The sequence below is a fragment of the Phalaenopsis equestris genome, unplaced genomic scaffold (assembly GCF_001263595.1).
Source record: "Phalaenopsis equestris unplaced genomic scaffold, ASM126359v1 Scaffold000002, whole genome shotgun sequence".
Lineage (NCBI taxonomy): Eukaryota > Viridiplantae > Streptophyta > Magnoliopsida > Asparagales > Orchidaceae > Phalaenopsis > Phalaenopsis equestris.
The window spans coordinates 17,713,471-17,733,036 of NW_018164444.1; the positions used below are offsets into that span (position 1 = coordinate 17,713,471).

The following is a 19,566-nucleotide window of genomic DNA, read 5'->3' on the forward strand; positions in this document are numbered from 1 at the left end:
AGTTCTTGACTTGGTAATTTCTAAGAAATCAAGATCGTGACACAGACTCGAAACACTATCAACAATTTGATGCAAGGAAGTCACAAGTTTCTATGTTGGAAATCATCCAACAAGTTTCTAAGCTTGGGCGGTTGTCTAGGGTCCAAAAAGATCAATGTTAACTATTGGTGAATAATCCTTGATTGAGTTCAGCTACTGAATCTATAAACGTCCTGGTGAATGAATCTTCATGAAATCAGCTAGCAAATTCTCCAACTAATTTGGCCTTCAACTCATTATGTTTAACTTTCTTGGATTAGCAAGTTATCCTAATACCCAATTAGATAATTTAAATTGATCGGCTGGCAAGATCGTATTAAACCGAGCTCAACAAATACTCCTTCGGAACGAGTTTCGCCATTAGTGTATTTTGAGTGTACATATAGAATCTACCTCTAAAACTTCTCATATTATGGCATGATCTCATTACGTTGAGTGATATGTCCTCACGCAAACATCTCTTATGCATATTTGAGAAAAGCATTTATTGCAATATCAAGTTGTAAACCCTCTCTGATTTCATCAATAAATACGCCTTGGTTTAACTTCAAATAAAATGTCTTTTTAAGGTTGCATTCAAGTTGGTCATTCAATTATAAAAGAAATTGTTTTCAACAAACCTATTTCAAATAAGTTTCTTTTTAGTGTAGAAGTAGCTCATTGATAAATTATCCTTCTCCATAACAAACTTTAATACAAGCACATATTCCAATATGTATGATGGCAATGCACCATTGCAAGCATTTCCTTCTCTTGCAATAGGTACAAGTGATTGGTGTGATTTATCTTTTGGCTCTCAAATCACACTTGGTGTCCCTCCTACACGAACAAAATGCTAGTAGCATAGTATGAGCTATTCCTTTGTACCTCATACAACTTTAAGTAGTCAACAAATGCGATAAGCATGAGTCACTTCATCATATTACATGCTTTTAAGAATAGTGCAATAATAATCGAGTAGTTCCTACATAATATCCGATAATAGTTAATTAGCTCAAAAAAAGTACAAATTAATCACATTGGTTGACGATTCTCGATCCAAGTTAAGTTGGACATTTGCACAGTTCATCCTCACTCCAGCTCCACCAACAATACGTATGAGAAAAGGACTTCCAACTACACAAACACGCACTTTCAGTCCTTCATGACAAGTTGCTCTTCCATTGCACCGAGAAAACATGCTTAGAATGATCAATGTCCTCCTTAAGCATCCAATTGTATGCCATATTGATAATGTAATAAATCATGAAAATCAAATCAAAGAATTGATAGAGTATCTTTTTCAAGAGAGTACAAAATAATATTTTGATGCATTGGTCAGGCCAAACATCATAACAAAGAATTCATGTGTTATAATGTTTTACACAGCTAATCATTTAATTCATCCCCTTGTGCTATATATGCTTAATAATATCATGAATATAAGTCCATCCTGGCCAGCCGTCAAGCACCATTGAGTTGATCAAACAGTTATACTATAGGTACGCATTCATCATCTTCAACATGTTAACGCTCAGTAGACATGTAGAAATGCAGGTATCAATTATGCTTCTTCAAGTAAAATAACTATGTCTAAATCCTTAACTTACTTTTCACAACTACTCCAACTCAAGATGTAAGATTCAATAAGATGATAGAGTTTAGTACATGCCTTGCGCTCAACCAAATGCTTCACCTCCATACAAGGCAACAACTTCTTAGGCAATTCAATAGCGTTACACGCATAAATGAGTGGTCTACATAGCATTTTGTACGTTGACTCTCAAGGTTACCAAGAAAGTCAATTCTTCCCTCAGTGCTTGATGCCAACAGCATTTTCTAACAACACTCAAATTCTCACTTCACCAAACTAAACATTAAACAATATGCATGGAAAAAGCATATCCAATATAAATAAATGCAATTAGTGTGTTGCTTATATGCATTGACCATGCTAAGGAAATTGCTACTAAAAATAAAGTTAATTCATTCAGTGGAGGTACCCGCACTTTTCTCTTCCACTAGCAAATAAGCGCATTTACATCTCATGATATGCAAATCATCATGAATTGTTTAAAATTTATTATCTTAAGCCACCTAACTCCCTTTCCCATGTAAAAATCCAACTTTGGAGCCTCCATAAACATGAAATGGTTAGATGCACCATTGTCGAATCATCCTTATACTTGAAATCTCCATGTTTATAAATACCAGCCCCTCAGATTTATTTGAGAGCATTCCTTGTGGCTCCAAAGACTAAGCCAGCCCACATTGCACACGAACTCATCAAGAAAAAGTACAATGCATAAACAAAATGTCATAAAAACTCAGTTCAACAAACCTTCGTTAAAATCTTTTTATGATGAAAAGCTGTAATAAAGCGGATGACTTGAAAATACGTAATAATGTCACTCTTCTGGATTTCTTGTTGTTCTTTTATAATATCATCCCGGATTGTCTGCATTAGAACTGATGAGAAAACCATCAGTATTAAACGCCAGTCAGCAAGGGCAGAAAAAGTTCAAGACAAATATAGGACACAATTCAAATATATTTACATATCTCACCCTTAAACTTTCATATTTACACACATAGCTCTCAAATCATTAATATCACATAAAAAATAGCATTACCATCACTTTTTAAAAGTTAAATGCACCTTTCAAGCATAGGTTTAAAGCACCAAAGTGCTATGTGTGTAAATATGTAAGTTTAGTTGTGAGATATATGAATTCATAAGATTTTTGTGCTAAGTAAATTTCCCTTAATTAAACACACCATTATAGCCACCATGTAAGAATTGATTTAAGAAATTGTGTAGTAGCCCGAGAATGTTTTCCTCTTGTAGAGACAAAACTCGATTTTCAGAGGCAACTTTTTTCATCGGGCCTCGTTGAACCTTACGAACTTTAGCTAAGCCATTTGTTGATGCCGAAGCGGGATCATTGAATAACATTTTTGAACCATCCTATAATTTATAAAAGTTATATCAACTTAAATTAGGGTTATGGGTATATGAAAGCCTTCGTGAGTCTAAATGCAACTTTAGGCAACTTCATACCATGGCTAACCGAGTAAATGTTCCACTGAACTGTTGATGGCATTCAGCATTCCTTTGTTTAATTAACTTTCTCTTTTCATCTTCTGCCTTTATTATTGATCTAAGAGAATCTGAAGTAGCACTACCTGCATTAGCCTAAATTAAAAGAATACAACAGTGAGTTAACAAGCTAAGCGGGTATAAAAAAATAAAGGGAAATTTACATACCATATGATTTTTATGTATTTACAAATCTAAACACCCAAAGTTTGATATTTACAGTTATAGCACTCTGGTGTTATGAACCTATGCATAACAAGTGTATTTCACATTTAAGAAGTTAGTAATAGCTGTATTTTTATGTGATGTTAAAGATTTAAGTGGTATGCATGAAAATATCAAAGTTTAGGTGTTAGATATGAAAATATATAAGAATTATGTGGCATGTGTGTAGGTGCTCCAATAAAAATAAATAAAAATAAAAAACAAGCTAAACAGACATGTTCGCAGCATCCAAAATGGCATATGCTTAACACGACAGCATAAAAGAAGCCAAAGACATAACAAGGTAACACGAGCAAGGCAAGAGTCTAAACATACTACTTTGCTAGTAAAGCAACCATGCTTAACAGATTTTTGTTCTTCTGTCCTTTGGATTACACTGCAGCTAAATGGTAAAGGGACAAGGCCTCCAACTAGAATTTTTTTTTTCAAATTAAATGCCTCATATGTATATATATATATATATGTATGTATGTATATAGTAAGCGTTAAAGTACTTGTTGCAATTTTATTGCTGCCAAAAAGAGAATCAAACCCAAAAAAACACAAAAAGGAAAAACGTTTTTCTTTTTTAAAAGCACATGTTACTTGAAGTTAAATATGATTTTCCTATTATATTGATATTATGAGCATGTTTATAAAACTCTCGCTTGTGAGTATATTTATATCATGTGGTTTATGATATATGATTTGCCTACAATAAAAGCTTGTTACAAGAATTATGATAAAAGAAAAGTGGTGTGATAGGTAGTTGTTTCATGAACGATTGTGAGTATAGATGATAAGAAACAATGGGCTAATGCTTAGGCAGAGACAGAAATGATGATTTTTAGTATCAAATAGGTTATTGATAATTGCTATGTTGGGAATATTTATTAATAGTTATTTTAGCCTACCGGTCAGATAACAACCAAATGACATAAAATGATACAAATGTAGTCAAAGTTTACAAAATTGCAATTAGCATTCTGAAAACTCAAGATGTTGATTATGGAATTCTTATGAATATTCAAATGATTGGACGGAAATGAATGAAATGTATGATGAACACCTTTGTTATTGTTTAGTGCATTTATGTCCTTCACCTTAAATGACTTGTGTGATTGAAGCGTGCTTATATTTATGTTCTCATATCATTTATATGATCAGCAAATAATCATACACATTATTTTTCTTAAGTTAATAAAATCTTAATTTAGCCCTGATTATTTCGCTAAGCTTGTAACTCAATATGTCCATAAGACAGTAATGATTTTACCGTAAGGTGATGTTTATGCCAAGGTACTCAAACTTCTCGACCTTAGTAAATTTCAGAAATCTCGCTATCTGGTTCTTTCTCCTACCCAAGGTGACCTTGCTGAAAAGAACAGCAAACTTCGCTTCATTGACTTTTTCCCTGTCTAATTGCAATAATCATTGAGGATGTCCATAATCAGCTTAGCTGTAGACATGGATGCTTCCAATAAAAGAACAATATCATCCGCATAGAGGAGATATTATACATAAAGTTTGCCTCATCTTGTAAGGTGATCAAATCATTTCATCAAGCACGCAATTTATTGCATCAACAAATTCCTGTCATGGTCAGAACCGCCTCAAGCTTGACAAACCAACTTCATCTCCTATGGGAGCCTATATAGACATTGTTGAGCATTGAACTAATGCATAAGAAGGAGCCCTTCAACTTAGTTAAATATTGTGCTCCATAATCTATAGATATCACCTTACAAGATGAGGCAAACTTCATTTAAATACTAAACATTTTATCTTCTATAGTTGGCTTCTTGCCTCTACTGTAACATGGACATGTCGGTCAACTTTTTGATAGATTTGAAAATATGGATATGAAAATAATTTTTTGAAATTTAATTTAATATAATAGATATATAATTTGAGTTTTAAAAGTTGTATGTTTTAATTTTTGAAAAATGAGACCAAATGGATCGCATTAGTCCGATAGTTTGCATAATTGTGTCTGATACCGCGAATACTACACCCTCCCGAAAGATAACTGTAGATCTCAGCGATATACCCAATCATGCAAACTAAGAGATTGGTGACATCCATTTGGTCTGCGAACATTTTATGTATGACAGACAAGTTTCCCTATCTAATACAAAAATTAAATAATATTATTTTATCTGGGTCCCAAGTTCCCTATAGAGGCAAGCCCCTATATTTAATTACATCTCAAATGATTGGGGTCACTTGAGAAAACACTCGATAATGATCAGTGGTTCTAGACTTCAAGATTTCAAGGTTTAGGTTTTCACGGTAAGACGTGGAAAAATAAGTGGGAGTGGCTCAAGTAGGAACAGTTCTTTCAGGAGTTCAATGGAAGTAAAGGGTAGGGGGCGTCACAGATCTTGAGAAAGAACCTCAGTGACTTCCCAAACTATTCTACTGTACAGCTACATTTTAGAGAAGATGTTATTTGAATGTTTAATCCTGCCAATTTTATTATTTAGGACTTACATTTGCATAATATATGATTATGCAAATAGCTCGTAGAGATAAGAGGGTTTACGTTGTAACGAACAACAACCTCAGAACCTAAAGCAAATCAGGACTTACACTGCACAATATTGTTGCACAGGTGCCTAAAGAGGGAATGTGAGGATTTACGCCGCGCTAGGCGAGCTACCTCAAAGTCCTACGGATTGTTATTATGCTAGGAAGGGATAATGCTGAAGAAGATCCTCTCGTTGCTCGGTCTGAATTCCTCGTCGTGCTGCCGTGCTGCCCACAAAGTTGGTTCCATCGTCGCGACGGCTCCAGGGTTTAAGTGCTTGAGATTAGTAGTTTACGCTTCACTTGAGATTAGTAGTTTACGCGTGCTTGAGATTAGTAGTTTACGCTTCACAATTTTGGTGTCAATGTTTGGTTTTGTTTTTGGTTTTAGTTCTGTTTAGTTCTGGTTTTGCATGCAGAGTAAGCAAATCACAGGTAAATAAAATGTAATTTGAAAAATAAAATGTTGTGAATAAACTGTAAAAGCATACCTGAGCATCTGCTACTGTTGTGTGATTAATATTACGAGTGTAGTATGACTTAAACATATTTGCAAAAAAAATAAATAAGACAATAAAACCCAAGATGAAAGTCATAAAATCAAGTAGTAGAAATCACAAGCAAAAGAAACACTTAGCCACATAAGAAAGATCAGGACTGGGTATGAGACATTGGTAAAAGTGGGGGCTCAGAGCTGGGCTGTGTAATTCCCGATCTTGGGTAAGAGTTGTCAACTCGACAAATCTACAGAAGGTAGTTCTTAACCTCAATCCAAATGACTAACCATGGACTTTTATAAATTTTCATAGAAAATTTATATGATTTTCATGAAAAAGCTGTTGTTTAAGTATTTTTTTTTATGCAGAGCTCTTTTTAACATGCAAAAGATTTTTTTTTATTTTTATTTTTTGTAAATATTTTGTAAAATTGTATGGTCCACAGGCTAGTCGCTCTAATCGTGCTAGAACTACTGACAACCTAAGAGTGTTGGGGAGCAACGATCCCACCAAGAATCGAAGAATAGTATCACGGATCTTTTTCTCTCCCTTATTGAAGATCCTTGAGATAGGAGATATTATTCTAACAATCTCACTTCGTATCCCTCGTTTAGGCACACATAAGCAATATCGTCATCGCCCTCGCCAGTTAAACCATAGACTTATCCTAGTCTGATGATCAATGTGTGACATTAGCAAATTATTCTAATTGCCAGAACGATTTAAGTGTAATATCCAAGCTCAAATCCCGGTGCACTGGGTTTTATTATAGGTTAAGTCATTATGAGAATTTCACTGTTGATTTAATTAAGGAAACATGGACTACGTCTCGGTGCGTCCTCATGTCTAGTGTCTTAATCAGTTTGTGAATCAGAGTTAAGTGTCAAGTTTCATTATTTGTTTGAAAATTAGGTGGATTTGAAAATTAGGTGGATGAAACGTTCACCTAAGGTGTGCTCCTAAAATCTAGGAAATCTATGCTGAGAATTAGGTGGATGGACTCTCACCTAGGGTGTGCTCCTAAAATCTAGGAAGTTTATGTTGAGGATTAGGTGGATGGACTCTCACATAGAGTGTGCTCCTGAAATCTGGGAAACATGCACTGAGGATTAGGTGGATTGGCTCTCACCTAGTGTGTGCTCCTAAAGTCTAGGAAGCCTAAACTGATGACTAGGTGGATGGAATCTCACCCATGGTGTGCATCTAAAGTCTAGGAAACCTAGACTGAGGATTAGGTGGATTGGCTCTCACCTAGGGTGTGCTCCTAAAGTCTAGGAAGCCTAAACCGATGACTAGGTGGATGGACTCTCACCCATGGTGTGCACCTAAAGTCTAGGAAGCCTACACTGAGGGCTGGGTTGATGGACTCTCACCTATGGTGTGCACCTAAAGTCTATGAAGCCTACACTGAGGGCTAGGTGATTTAAGGTTTTCTATATCTTCCAATTAATTAAATCATCGATCCTCATCTTTATGACTTAACCATTGGAAAGAAACAAAAAAAATATAAAAAAAGGATGATCCACCCCCAAAAACTAGCAACCAAAAAGGGGAAAGCAGAAAGTGAATTAGTCTTGAAAGCGCTTCAATTCTTTAAACAACTGTAATTAAATAAACTCTCGAGAAGAGTGCTCAAGTATGTTCCAAGACAGTGTTTTGATTGACCCAAAAGGTATTTAAAGCTTTCTTCAAAACAAGTATTATTGCAAGCCCAAATCAACACAGATTCATCACATGCTTGACCAAAAATTATACAATTGAAACCGGAATCTAAATTTATCTAATCCTACATGAAAGCAATCACAAGATCCTTTAAACTTTTAAATTGCCAAAAACATATAAAATGAATTTTTAATACTTGCAGGGTCATAACAACATTACAAATACAAATAACTACAACATATTGTTGTCAATTAGCATCCCCAGAAAATCTTCCCTTAATATTGTTTCAATCAATCCACAAGCATGTCATAAATTTAACTGCAACGGCTTAAGTTTCAAAAATATACATAACAACAATTAGGCAACTCGAAGAAAATCCTTCATGTTAAATATCAAAACTTAAAGAGAGCAATCAGCATTTCATAACATAGTTCGCCGTTAAACTTTGGCCAACAAAGAGAAGGAATCAAATCATTAACTCATTCCCAAAACAAAGAGGGAGACAGCATAAGTTGAATAAAAGAAAAGAAAGCTATCATAAATAGAAACACAACAACAGAAATAACAAGATATGGAGCCAAATTGGACATAAATAAAATCCACAGAAAATATAAGTTTGTGTTTGGGATTTTGCAAGAACTCACAGAGAAGAGAAGTGAACGGTCAGAGGATTGGGTTGGACAGGCGGAGCGTGCACAACTGACTTCCTGTTTCGATTATCCAAATCGTTTCCTGCAGGGTTGTCGGCTGAGAAAGGAAGGGGCTCCGGTTGGACCTCACCGAGCGAAGGAGAAAAAAAAAGGGAAGTGCGACTGAATCTCGAGTTTCGGGTTCGATCGAGAGGTGGGGAAGTTGGAAGCTTCGGTGCAGAAGGGAATGCGAGAGCTTTGGTGTAGAAGAGGGAATCGAGTCGAGCGAAAGCTTCGACGTAATGGAGAGGAGAAGGTGAGCGAAGGTGGGCGAGCACAAAGATGGAGATGGGCAGTGGTCGAGAGAGGGGGAAGTTGTCAAATGAGGAGCTCGGATTCATCGTGAGAGGAAGCTGGAGTCGAAGCAGGCGTGCGGGATGGACGCAGTGAGGAGGCGAGTGTTTCAATGCAGGGAGGAGATGAGCATGTGGGAAAGGAGGAGGCAGGGCGAACGAACGAAAAGAAGAATCGAGGAGGAGCAGCTTTGGTGTCGCAGAGGAGGAGCAGTTTCGAGCGAGGTCGAGCGGAGGAAGATGAGGAAGAGTCTGGAGGAAGAAGGGGAGCGAGCAGCAGATCTGCTTCGATCAGGAGCTTCGATCGAGTCGTAGAGAGGAGCGCGGGATCAAGCGAGGTCGAGCGAAGAGAGATGAGGAAGACGAGGCTAATGGAGATCAGCGGGATCGAGGGAGGCGAGGCTTTCCTGCATGACTGCGAACGAAGAAGAAGGCGCGAGGAAGAGGTGAACGGAGCTTCGATGCAGAGGAGAGACCGAATAAATCGGGTGGCAAGCGAGAGAGAGGAGTCCTCGGCGAGCAGGAGGAGAGGTTGAATAGGAAGAAGGCGAGCCCGAGCGGGATTTCTATCCCTCGAATTCCAAAATAACCGTTAAGCTTGTGTTGGGCGGTGAATTAATAATTTCCTTAGGCAGGGGAGTTTTATTTTGCATATAAGAGTTCCTAATTAAATTTCATTAAGACTGATTAAATGATTCATTTGAAATTTAACATTTGAAATCTGAAATCGTTTAGCCTGTGTTAAGCCCGAGTCCAGCCCGAATTGCACTTGAGTTGAGCTCCAACCCATGCCCCGTTAAATAAAAAATAGTGAATCGATTTCCGTGTCATTTGTGCTCGAGCGTAACCCTAGCAATATGGGTGTCCTTCCAAGCTAAAATTGATGTTTCGGACGCATCGGCGCAGTCTGTTTCGTCATTCGAGGTCGTTCAGACAAGTTCGTCGACGGTCGTGCCAAAAATGTGTCAAATTTGTGCGTGGTGTAACGAGTGCGTTGTTGAGTCACAGAGGGTTCACCTATGGCAGTCTGATTCTATGGGAATACATTTTCAGACCCTCTACATGTTAGTCCTTAGCCCTTGCAACTAAGAGTTGAGTGCTTGGGAATACTCATGCGAGTTTCTTCACAAAAATGAGTCAATAAGTGGTTTGAAGTTCTACGGGAGATGAGCTCCATTGCTAGTCTGCTATGATGGTCAACTTCTAAAGTTAGATCCTAGGCTCTAAGAGTAGGAGACTAAGACCTTATTAAAAATGAGGTCAACAGGACATAATCTACAAAATCAAACAACATGAAATCATAGCTCCTCTATGTTTCCCTGAATCACCATTAGCAATCAAGATTGTCTGCTTCCTCACTCATTACTGTCTTATGGGCATGAGATATCTCGAATCAAAGAATCTACCCTTATCACATTCCCTTCTTCCTTGGCCACCCATCAATCATGTAGGCCACAAAGCATCAATTCAATAGTGAACTAGTTTCTGCCAACCACATCTACCTCAAACTTCATTTGATTTAGGGTTCTTAAATAAGCCAATAAAATCCCTATTAGAGAAGATAAACCCCTATAGAAGGCTCAAATATTTTTAAAACATAAAGAGTCAGGTTAGAAGTAAAAAAGGGACTGGCCACTAAGTTTCAATAAAGTTATAAGTGTCAACATGACCATCACCGGTTTATCAGCTAAGAGACATATGTTGAAAAAGCCTACCTATGTTGCAAAAAATGTTAACCAATACCACTTACTTATAAAACTTGCCTATCCATCTAAGTATGTGAGTTGACAGTCTTTAAATGTACCATATTTTCTAATGTTTTAAAAAAAATCTAGCTCATGTGGAAATTTGAATAAAGTTACCAAATTTGCTACTTAAAAAAGGGGCATACATACATTACAGCAAATTCCTATATATTTACATATTTAACAGTTAAATTTTACTTTTTACATTTATATAACCCAAATCTTTCATATCCCATAAAAATACCATCATTTTAACTTTTAAAATGTGAAATATGCCTTTCATGCACGGATTAAGTGGCATGTACGTAAAAATTATAGTTTAGGTTTTGCATATGTAAATACATAAGAATTGAGTGGCATGTATGAAAAATATTCCAAAGAATAAACCAAGTTTTATGGCTAACCCAACTTTCTCTCCCATTGCAAATGTCGATTCTCCCGCTTTGTTTTGTTAAAATGTTTTCTTTCCCAAACTATTTGTCCACGCAAAGGGAATAACAAATAGAGCATAACAAGATGAAGAGCAAAACACCTTACCATCCTCACAGCTGTAAACAATTCAAAATAATTGTTGGGGCATTTAAATACATACCACCCAATTCCTATATATTTATATACCTTAACCTAAACTTTATTTTACATATTTATACCACCCAAATCTTTCATATCACATAAAAAATACAACCATTATAACTTCTAAAGTATGAAATACACATTTCATGCATAGGCAAGGTGGTGTATATGTAAAAATTTGCATTTGGGTGTAATATACGTAAATACATAATTATTTAATCATGTGTATGTAAATCTTTCATAATTGTTGTTTATGGTCGCTCAGACAAACCAATTCACACTCATTTGCAGTTAACAAACTCCTATGCAATCAAATGGACGAAAAAAGAGGCAAAATATGCCATCAAACGCAGAACAGAACAAAAGAACACACCTTGGACTTAATGGTGAAAGCTTTTGCAACCAATTCTGGTTCTCTTCCAAGCAGAATATAGTGAAAAATCTCAAGTAAAAGCAAATTGTCTTGACGAAGAAAACCATTAGGGTCATCAATATGCTGTGCCAAAACTAAAATAAGTTCCATCGTATTTTCCTGGAACATGATTTCCAAAAACCGATCTGTCAAATGGAAAAATTGTGTGGCGTGTCCTGATGCCTTCTGCTGTGCTGTAATGTCTTGGATGGCAAGAATGTTGCGAAACAATGTAAGCACAAGTTGAACTAACTTCCAATCATCCTCTGTAAATGTGCCGCTGCATTACATTCAAAAATCAAACTAGAACACTAGGTTCTTAAGAGTTCAGTTCAATAAATATAAGAAATAATGGAAGAAACAAATTGCTCTAAATCATAAAATAATCATCATTCTCCACAATTAATAGACTGTTTATTACGGAAAACATGTTGAAAAAAGAGCAGACATTTTATTAGATTGAAGAAAACAAGTGTTGTTTGGTTCACTGTACAATTGACTCTGGTAAATATCAATGATTTCAAAGATCTTATAACCATAGAGGACTGGAACGGAATTAAGGTTCTCATTATTTTATAGGGAGAGAAGTAAAAATTTGCAACGTTTGGGCAAGATTTAGCTTAAATCCTATCAAAAATAAAAATTAAAAAAAATTAAAAACTTGGAATTTGTATCATAATATTTTAAATTATTCCATTTTAGCGCTATTATTGGTTAAATCCAGGATGTGTTGCGTCCCTGCATTCAAAGAGTTTATCTTATTTGAGAGTTTCTCAACCTTATAAATCATAAATCCTGAAATGATTAGTCAACCAATTTATCGTAATTTAACAAGATTTAATAGTTCGTGTAAACAATTTTCTGGTTTTAATCCTCCCGTGATTTGCTAGACTTGCATTTATGGATTTAATAAATCCGACTTGATGGAAGGGATTGTGAGTAATCCTAAGATCTTCGAGATAAAGTTATTCCTACTCCACGACGAAAGTGAAAAAATAAGCGCAATAACGAAATTCAATTATTTAATCGACAACGTTGAAGATAAAAATAATATATTCTGTTTAGAAATTTAATCCAAGCCTAAACCATAGTAAAATCATATGGTAGTCCGCAGAAATTTAAGAAAAATCAAGCGTGTAATTTACCTTTCCAAATTACCCAATGGTTCTTCCAATATAGAAACTATAACAGCCATCGCGACTTCGCGGGTCAGCGCAGCCTTCAATTCCCACAGATATTCAATCTGTAACGCCACATCCTCGGATGCAGAGTCAACTGGCATCGTAAGGAACACCAAAATCTTCACTGCCATTTAAAGCAGCTCAATGTGAGTGTACCTTTATTTCAGTCGGAGATCACTGTGGGAATTGGGTTCAAGAATGTATAAGAATGCACCTGCGCTAATTACCAAATTCTTATCGCTTTGGTAATGCTCGATAATTGGAACAAGATCGCGTGACACCGTATTCCATCTGCATGTCTGCTTGAAAACATCCCTCCGCTGCGGATCATCCCTCCGCAGAAACCTCTGCAGATCCTTCAAATTATCTGCGGAAATCGCCATGAAGGAGATGATCATACAAGATTAGGACCCCAAACACAACTAAAATAACTTCTACTTATGCAGTCTCCAGCCATACCTAGACAGTATTCGGTCTTCGTGTAGCCTTTCACATTCCCATTGTCGTCCTCATCCGCTATTCCGAGACCGGAGCAGATGCTGCTTAGACCTTCCGTATTCATGTCCCTTCCCACCGGGGAGCTTCGGTTAGGGTTTGTGGAAACGGGCGCTGCGTCTATCTGGACGAGAGAGGCAGAGTGTGGGAGAATCGAGGGAGGTCGAAAAATAGTCGGAATTATCGACTATATTTTCCCGCCAGGAGAATCTAATTTACAATAATTTCCCGCTTTTTTTAATTATTATAATATAAGTGGCATATATGTTGAAATTTACAAAGAGGAGATTCAAATAAATGAGTTTAGTTGGCCTAAATTTTTTAATTGATTGTCTACCACTCTCAAATTAACTAGAGATTGGTTTGAAATATTTTTTTAATTATAAAAATTATGAGAAATATATGAGAAAATGCCAGTCTGGTGTTTTATGTAAATATATGAGAAATTTGTGATATGAATGTAAATGTTAGTATGGTGTTTTATGTATGTAAAATCCTAAAAAAACTCTCTTATTTAAATGATATATAAATATATAAAATATGGGTGATATATATATATATATGTAAATACCAACGAAAAAAAACTCCTAGCTTCTACCATAAGTTTAGGAGGTCTGTATGGAAAAGAAATTGATGGTATGCATCACGTTGAATTTAAATTTGTCATATTATGCATGCAAAAAAATAAATAAAATAGCATACATGTACTTATCTCGTGTGCGAGAACTCGGGTATTTCTGGGTTCTTTATCTTTATTTATCGAAATTAGCTGTTGTATTGAGAATGATAGAGGGTTTTCCCTGCATTAGAAATGTCAATAAAGAAAGTCAAAAGTTTGTCCTCATCTCTCTCCTCATGCATGATATGATTCCTCTATTTATATAAGATATATATTTTAGTCATTCTAAAATAAATATTTGCTCGTGTTTTTAATGAAGGTGTTATACATTATTATCTATTTTAGCTCTTGTTTTAATATGAGAGTTACATGTCTTTATGATACACATTTATATTTATAATCGATTTTTTCTATCTTTTTGTTATCTATTTTTCATGTGAACTATTATATTGTGACGAAATTTGTGGGGACAGTTTTTTTCTTACATATTTAGTTTCTCGATTTTTTTACACCATGATAATGACTGTTACAATAAGGATAACATAATTTTTAAATCAAAATATCTGATTAGATGAATCACTGATGATGCTCTTTGTTTATGTGTTATCTGTGTTATGTTTAGCATCTTTTGTGTTATCTCACTGATTCTGAAATTTTTTTCTCTAAATCGATTTTTTAAATCGGTGTTGTGTTGAAGTATTTGTTTGCATTGATTTAGTTACATATTTAGTTTTTTTCTCATATAGATAGTCGTTTATCTCCATCCTTCAGCAACCAAAATCGGTGTCATCAAATTTTGTCAATCCCTGATACTTTCACTTCGTCTCCGGCCATCGCTTTCCTCAGACATGAACCTTGGCATTGATGTCAGTTGTTGTGAAAAAATGATGGTTATTAAGCAAAAAATTAAAACGATAAATTTGCAAAAGGAAAAACATGACACACATATTGGGTTCGGCAAAATGTCTGCATCCACAGAGTTGCAGAGGATTTTATTGCTTTGTGGATTGCATCGTCGATCACGTCGACTTACAAGAAATAGTCTCTCACTTCTTCTCTCTCCACCCGAGATCCACACGAAAAAAGAAGACAAAAGGGAAAATAAAGCTGTTATGTTTCTTTTCCCTTTACCGATAAGCCAAACTCATGCATTGTGAAAAACCGCAAAGAAGCTTTTTGGTGAACGGTTGCTTTTTCGAACCCAAATCCAGTTTCTTCTGTACCCTTTTTAAGGGTGGTGGGACACTCTATGGCAAAAGAAAGAAGCAGGGTTCTTCATTAGAAGGAGAGTGGTGGGATTCCAAAAATAGGCGAAACGTTTAATGGAAGGAACTTAATGAAGCAATTAAGTTTAAATACATTCCAATACTGTAGAAATAAATCACCCAATTAAAGATGTAGTTGATCGAGCTCCACAATACTCGATAATTCTCTCACTTTGAGACTGAGATACTAGCTGCATTATTCACCAGCTGCTCAATCATTTTCCCAATACGTGATATCCTTCATCTATGCAACTCAACCCCTGTCTTCATGCTAAAAAACCAACTAAAGTTGAGCACAACTTCAGTTTCTTAATAGCAACACATTTAGTCAACATATCAGCGTCAAAATAATAATGTATCTTCAAGTTATTTCCTGAGAAACCCAAGTAAGCTTTTGAAGAGCCTCTTAGGTATCTCAAGGTTCATTTCATTGTTTCTCAATGTTCATTTCCTAGGCTACTCATGTTTATGCTAACAACTCCTACCGCACGAGCAATATCCCGTCTCTGTTGAAAGCTATTTACAATAAATCTCGTCTTGTACCTCTCACCACCATCATGCTCAGTTTTCACCCGGTACACTCACTTGTTATGCAGTTTCTTCTTCCTTGGTGGAAGTTTTGTGAGCTCTCATGTCTAATTTTCTATCATATAATCTATCACTTCTTTCATGGTCAGCTTCCACTTGCTTGAATTTTTATTTTGTAAGGTTTCCTCATAACTTTGTGGTTCTCCACCATCTTTCAGCAGAATGTAGTTCAAAGTTGGTGAGTAAAGCTGAGGAGAATGTTATTCCCGACTGACATGTCAACTATAGCTGTAGGGGTTGATGGCTTTAAAGCTAATTGTGGAACAATAGGAATGGATGCCCCAAACCCACTTTCTTCATCACTTCAATCTGTGTCTTGCATTGTGACTTATGGTAAATCATCAAATCTTATGAACTCAAATTCCTGTGGAGCTTATTTAGAAACTATATTAGATTTGTCCTTAAACATAATTCGATCTTGGTCATCCAAAAAATGATAACCAGATGCCTCGTCTTCATAGCCAATAAAATAACATTTATTTAACTTAGTCTTGAGCTTGCTACGAGTCTCGGAATTAATAAGAACATATGAAAGGCATCCAAAAGTATTAAGGTAAGAAAATTTGACATCTTTCATACTCAGATACTTCAAACCGTCTCAGACAATTTACAGTCTAATGGAACGGATGACCCCTTGTTGATCATGTAAACTGTAGTGTTGACCACTTTTGACCAAAAAGTTTGTGATAGTATGGCGTGCAATCTCATGCTTCTAGCCCGCTCATTAATTGTCTTGTTCATGCGCTCTACAACTTCATTATGTTGTGGTGTCCCTGTGACGATATTCTTATTTCTGATGCCCTGAGCTGCACGGTACTTCTTGAACCCACTATCAATGTACTCACCACCCATTGCAGATCTCAAACATTTCGGTTTCAAGTCTGTCCCTGTCTCAACTATGACCCTTCAAACTCTGAACACATTAAATAAATCTGATTTATGCTTCAAGAAGCACACCTATACATTTCTGTTGTAGTCATCAATGAACGCGACATAGTAACGAGAGCCTCAGAGAGATACCGTTGGGAAATGTCCCCACACATTTGTATGTACAAGTTACGGTTTTCTTGCATTTAATGCTCTACTACTTTTTAAAAAATTTGGTCTTCTTTTGTTTCCTCATAATACAACTCTCATACATACAAAAATCAACTGACTTCAGCTATGGTAGCTTGCCTCTGGACTGAAGTTCTTTCAAGCCCCTCTGACTCACGTGGTCAAGTCTGCAATGTCACAAATTTGTTGCGCTCTCTGTAGTAGTAGTATCAATACTGTTAATTAAACCAGTAGTCATATATAATGTATTAGTTTTCTTATCTCGATCTAACATCAGTGGCCTTTTTGTAACCTTCCATGAGCTATTTGAGAACACTACTGAATGACTACTCTCATTGAGCTGCTAAAAAAAATGAGATTTTTATTCAACTTAGAAATGTGTTTGACTATTTGCAAAGTCCATTTACTATTTTTAGGGAGTTTAATGTCAACATCTCCCATCCCCACCACATCAAATGTTCTCCATTTGCCATATATATCTTCCCAAAGTCACATGCAACATAATTTCATGTCAACTTCTTGTGGGAAGATATATGGAAAGAAGCATCTGAATCAAGTATTCAGTCATTAATAGAGCATTAAACTGGCAATAATAGTGCATAATGCACTTCTTCAGTTACAACATTAGCACCGAAGTTCCCTGTTTGCTTGGGATTTTTGCAGTTTTTCTGTATGTGTATAGATTTACCACAATTCTAATTGATTACTTGCTGAATAGACTTTGACTTATCCTTGTCTCAATGTTTTAATTTTGATCTTTCTCTGTTTGAGTTTCTATCCTATGACCTCTCTATGAAATTAACATTCAATGCCTAAATCGAACATGTGGTCTCATCATAATTATTCATGTGCAGCTCCTTAGCAAAAATCAAATCACAAATATCATCCTAATATTAGATTTATCTGCAAAATTGCTAACGATCATCCTTATGACTTTTAAGCTATTTGACAATGAAGGCAACAATATCAGCGCATGTATCTTATCATCAAATTCAATTTTCACTGACAATAATTGACTTGTGATAGTATTAAAATAATTCGAATGTTATGCAATAGTTGCATCATCTACCATTTTCAAATAGAATAATTGTTTCATCAGACACATCTTGTTATTCGCTAATGGCTTTTCAAGTATACCTGATAAAGCTGCTATAAGATTTGCAGTCGTCTTATCCTTGATAAAACTTGTGTTACACGGATCTCGACAGAGTTAATCGAATAACCCCCGGAGCTCATCGATCTAACAAATTTCACTCAATCTCATTCATATTTTTCGATTGCTTTTCTTAATAGCGAAAGATAAAGTTTTTTTCTCATAAAGGTAGTCATATATTTACATCATCCATTAATTAAAATCAGCGTCATCAAATTTTTCGATCCTTGATACCTTCATTTCGTCTTTGACCGTCGCTTTCCTCAGACCTGAACGTTGGCTCTTATACAAATTGTTGTGAAAAAATAGTGATGATAAAGTAAAAAATTTGAACGAGAAATTCACAAACAGAAAAAACTGAACACAGATTTACGTGGTTTGACAAATTACTTACGTCCACAAACTTGCAGATGATTTTATTTTTTTAAGGATTACACCGTCGATCATGTCGACTTACAAGAAAGAGTCTATAACTTCCTCTCTCTCAACCCGAGATGCACACAGAGGAAGAAGAAAAAGGGAAAAACAAAGCTGCTATGTTTTTTTTCCCTTTACTTGTAAACCAAACTCATGCACAGTCCGTAAAGAAGCTTTTTGGAGAGCGATTGCTTTTTCGAACCAAAATCCAACTTCCTCTGCACCCTTTTTAATGGTGGTAGGACCCCTATGACAAAAAAAAAAAAGAAATGTGATTCTTCATTAAGAAGGAGAGCGGCGAGATCCCAAAACAGGCGAAACTTTTAATGGAAAGAACTTAATGAAACAATTAAGTTTAAATAATTTCCAATAATGCAGAAATAAACTGCCTAATTCAAGATGTAGTGGATCAGACTCCACAATACTCAACATCTTCGATATTATTTGTTATCCACACCAAAGAAAAATAAATTAAAAGAATTCCAAAACCAAAATAACAAACCTCTCTTTTTTTCTCTTGGCACTGCTCTTCCCCATTTAGAATTCCAACGCGTGCAAACCTCGCAACTTCTTTACCTCATTTCCTCTCCACTCGCTGGCCTTACATGCGGCCTTCACCCGACTGACAATCCCAGTCTACTACCCAAGATCACCAAATCCTAATCTCGAATCATTTATTGCTCTGGCCGTATGACCTCAATATGTACTCCTTTCTTACTCTCACTGCTCGGTTTACAGAGTTGCCAATGAAAATGTGTGCATATATATAATTTTTTAAAATATTATCGTATTTGTTAGACGTATTTGATTATTAGTTGTAAAATGAAAAATAATCGTATATTTCCCAGAAATGAAAAAATAAAATGGCTCCCCAAGTTTGGGAAAACACCAGCACGTGATTCAGAACTGCTGTCAATTATCGCACAAAAGAACCGCATATATATTTATATGCGGCAAACGATCCACCGTACATGTGGTACTCGAATCTAGTGGCATTTTCGTAGATATTCTATAAATTGATGGCATATTATAATTGCAAAACCCTTCTAAATTTCCGCGTCTTGGTCGGG

General features: G+C 35.9%; 1 protein-coding gene across 2 annotated transcripts in view; it reads right to left on the minus strand.

Moving 5' to 3' along the window:
- Positions 1 to 13,543, minus strand: part of LOC110018097 (protein timeless homolog) — a 41,104-nt gene extending 27,561 nt beyond the window's left edge. For both annotated transcript variants that reach the window (XR_002293332.1, XM_020715338.1), the window contains exons 1-7: positions 13,363 to 13,543; positions 13,118 to 13,270; positions 12,868 to 13,027; positions 11,684 to 12,002; positions 3,080 to 3,214; positions 2,797 to 2,986; positions 2,360 to 2,487 (exon numbers count right to left, since the gene is read on the minus strand). Coding sequence is in view for 1 of the 2 variants with exons in the window: in XM_020715338.1 (XP_020570997.1) it covers positions 2,360 to 2,487; positions 2,797 to 2,986; positions 3,080 to 3,214; positions 11,684 to 12,002; positions 12,868 to 13,027; positions 13,118 to 13,270; positions 13,363 to 13,465 (1,188 nt within the window). In the remaining variant the exon portion in view is untranslated. The remainder of the gene's footprint in view (positions 1 to 2,359; positions 2,488 to 2,796; positions 2,987 to 3,079; positions 3,215 to 11,683; positions 12,003 to 12,867; positions 13,028 to 13,117; positions 13,271 to 13,362) is intronic.
- Positions 13,544 to 19,566: the final 6,023 nt, after the last annotated feature.